At 53.6% G+C, this 2,524-nt stretch overlaps 1 protein-coding gene across 1 annotated transcript in view; it reads right to left on the bottom strand.

Annotated features, from left to right (window-relative positions):
- Window positions 1–1,167: 1,167 nt before the first annotated feature.
- Window positions 1,168–2,524, bottom strand: part of SEMA3G (sema domain, immunoglobulin domain (Ig), short basic domain, secreted, (semaphorin) 3G) — a 10,726-nt gene continuing 9,369 nt past the window's right edge. Inside the window, exon 17 of the mRNA XM_010851940.1 lies at window positions 1,168–1,232. Coding sequence (XP_010850242.1) covers window positions 1,168–1,232 — 65 coding nt within the window. The remainder of the gene's footprint in view (window positions 1,233–2,524) is intronic.

The following is a 2,524-nucleotide window of genomic DNA, read 5'->3' as shown; positions in this document are numbered from 1 at the left end:
TTGGGGCAGGGGCATGATGTCACGGTGGGGAGTGGGGCTGGTGGAGAGGTGGCTCCTGCAGCCTGCACAGTAGTTCAGACTCAGGGGCTCCCCCTCCTCTCCCAAAGCTGCAGCTCCCACAGCACAGCCTGCCCCCCTCCCTGTTCCCCACCCCCTCCACCCCCAACCCCGCCCCCGCCGCCAGCAAGAGCACAGTGGCTTTAATATACGTTGGTATGTGGCTGCTGAAGACAGGCACCAGGCCAAATGTTGCTGTCACAAAGTCAAGCGTTATTGTGAAAAAGGAGCAGGCTGCCTACGTGCCAGCTGCCCTTTGCCAGCATTTTTTTTTCCTGGCTCAACATCTTCCTGAAGTTCCAAGAAGTCTCAGAAGCCCATGGGATGGGATTTTCCTAATTTAATAAGCAATCTCAGCTTCATAAGCAAAGCCCTCTGACTTCTTCCTTCCTCTGATACCCATCTCCTTGCCTTTTAGAAAAAACCACCCAGGGTGTTTTTGCCCTTCTGGAATAGACAGGGAAGGCCCCTCATTTACAGCTCACATGAATGGCATCAATTTAGTACAGAAATACACAGACACAATAATGATATAATTACGTGATATAAATATTAGCTTCATCCCTTTCCCTGCAGGTTGTGTGGAAAACCCCTGCACTCTCCTCACCAGCACTCAGGGGCGGTGACGATATAAAGAACAATGGTAATTATGAGAAGTGTGCTTTGAAGACAGAGAAACCACGAGGCCCATCCCGACAGATGAATACAAAAATAGAATTCACACACAGAGGCATTTCCAGGAGTGAATAACACAAGGTACCATGGGGATGGCGGGGTGGAGATCAGTAGAAGCTATCCATATTTTCCAAGTGCAGGTGTTCCTTGTCAGGATTTTGAACTCTTCCCTCCATTTTCCAGAGTAACTTCCCCAGGGGACCCAGCCTAGTTGCCGCTGAAAAAACGGGATTCGGGGGCAGAGCTGCTGGCAGCTCTGACATCCATGCCTGGGGCTCTGGGCTCTCCCCCTACGCTCTTCCATAGCCGCTGTCTTCTCTTCCCCTCTCTTCTCCAGCCCCCTCCGCACAGTGCTCCTCCTCTGCTTTTACCTGCTGACATCCCAGCCACAAGTGCCGCTGGCTGCAGGCTTCCGCAAGTGCTGTCAGGTTAGCCTCAGGACACATCTGGCTCACTTTCCATGAGAAGAGGGGAAGGGGCCTGTTTCAGATCCCAGTTCTCTAGAGGTGGGGAGTGGACGTGGGGCTCAGATGCAATCCAAGGCAGACACGGTCTGGGTTTGAGTTCAGGCGGGCAGGAAGCCTTGTCTTTTTATCTGTTTTTTTTCCCCCCTTCCTTCATCTTGGTTTTTAATGGAGGGAATCTTGAACCTGAGGCTCTTGTCCCCCTCCTGTCCATTTTGTGCGTCACTGACTTGTTCATATGCAGGCTGGGAACAACTTTTCATTTAGTCCTCCTCCTCCTCCATGCTCCCCAGCCCAAGAAACACATTACTGCTGATGGCAAAAACACCTCCCTACACACCCAGACAGAATGTGTCCTGACTACCTGAGCTGGCAGCACCCCCCAAGAACCAGCAGGCTTTAGCAGCTTCCCCCTGCAATTTTCTCCCTTAAAAGAAAAATATAGGGTTCATAAATGAACCACCCATGACAAACCCTTATTTAGCAGAAACCAAAGATCCCAGGGTGGGAAACCTGTGGCTTCTGGGCTGATTGACACCTTCTTGGGGCCTTGAGAATTCCTGCTCCTGGGTCCCGTAGCCGATACTAGGGTCTCCTGACCTCTCCCCATCTCAGTCCTCTGTGGCCCCCTAGGCAGAGTCCTGCCTTCTGTCCTCACCACACAGCCTGCTCACACAGCTGCCACGTCCCCATTGTCCCAGCTGTGTGCAAGCTTGCATTGCCCTGGGAAAGACAGCCCACTCCTCTAAATACCCCAACTCCCCTCTCCCTATCTCCTAGTCCACAAAGATGAGGGACAGCTTCTCCCAGAATTCACCCTCTCCCTGCCCATCAACATGGAGACCCTGATGGTGGGGAGAGGCAATCCCATCAGGAGGGGGTGGGCATCTCAGGAAACATGCCTGGCAGCAACGGGACCCGGGGTAGAGAAGTTAGGCTGGGAGGTTCAGGGAGCTCTAGCAGCCTGTGCTTCTGTGATTTTGAGATGGAGAAGAGGGGGTGGGCGGTGGCAGGTAACCACCAAACATCAGGGCACAAAGTGGGAGGGGGTTCTTGCTGCTCCACCTTCCCAGCGCCTCCACTTTCCCTCTCCACCTCAGTCAAGGTAGGTCTTCTTAGCCAGTGCTAGCTGACGGGCGACTTCCACCCTCCTTGTCTGCCTGCGGGCCCCCTGCCCAGACACCACCTCAGCCGCACCCACACACCTACTCTAAGGGTCACTCAGAATGGCCATTGTTCTGCAGGCTGGGTAAGAACCACCCAACCCTCTCGCCTCTGGGCACAAGCGGAAATGTGCTGTGGGAGCCTTGCTCAAGAACAAATAGCAG

This window comes from Bison bison, unplaced genomic scaffold (assembly GCF_000754665.1).
Source record: "Bison bison bison isolate TAMUID 2011002044 unplaced genomic scaffold, Bison_UMD1.0 scf7180017864304, whole genome shotgun sequence".
NCBI lineage: Eukaryota > Metazoa > Chordata > Mammalia > Artiodactyla > Bovidae > Bison > Bison bison.
The sequence above is the reverse complement of the archived record's forward strand: the minus strand, read 5'-3'. Positions and strand labels throughout refer to the sequence as shown.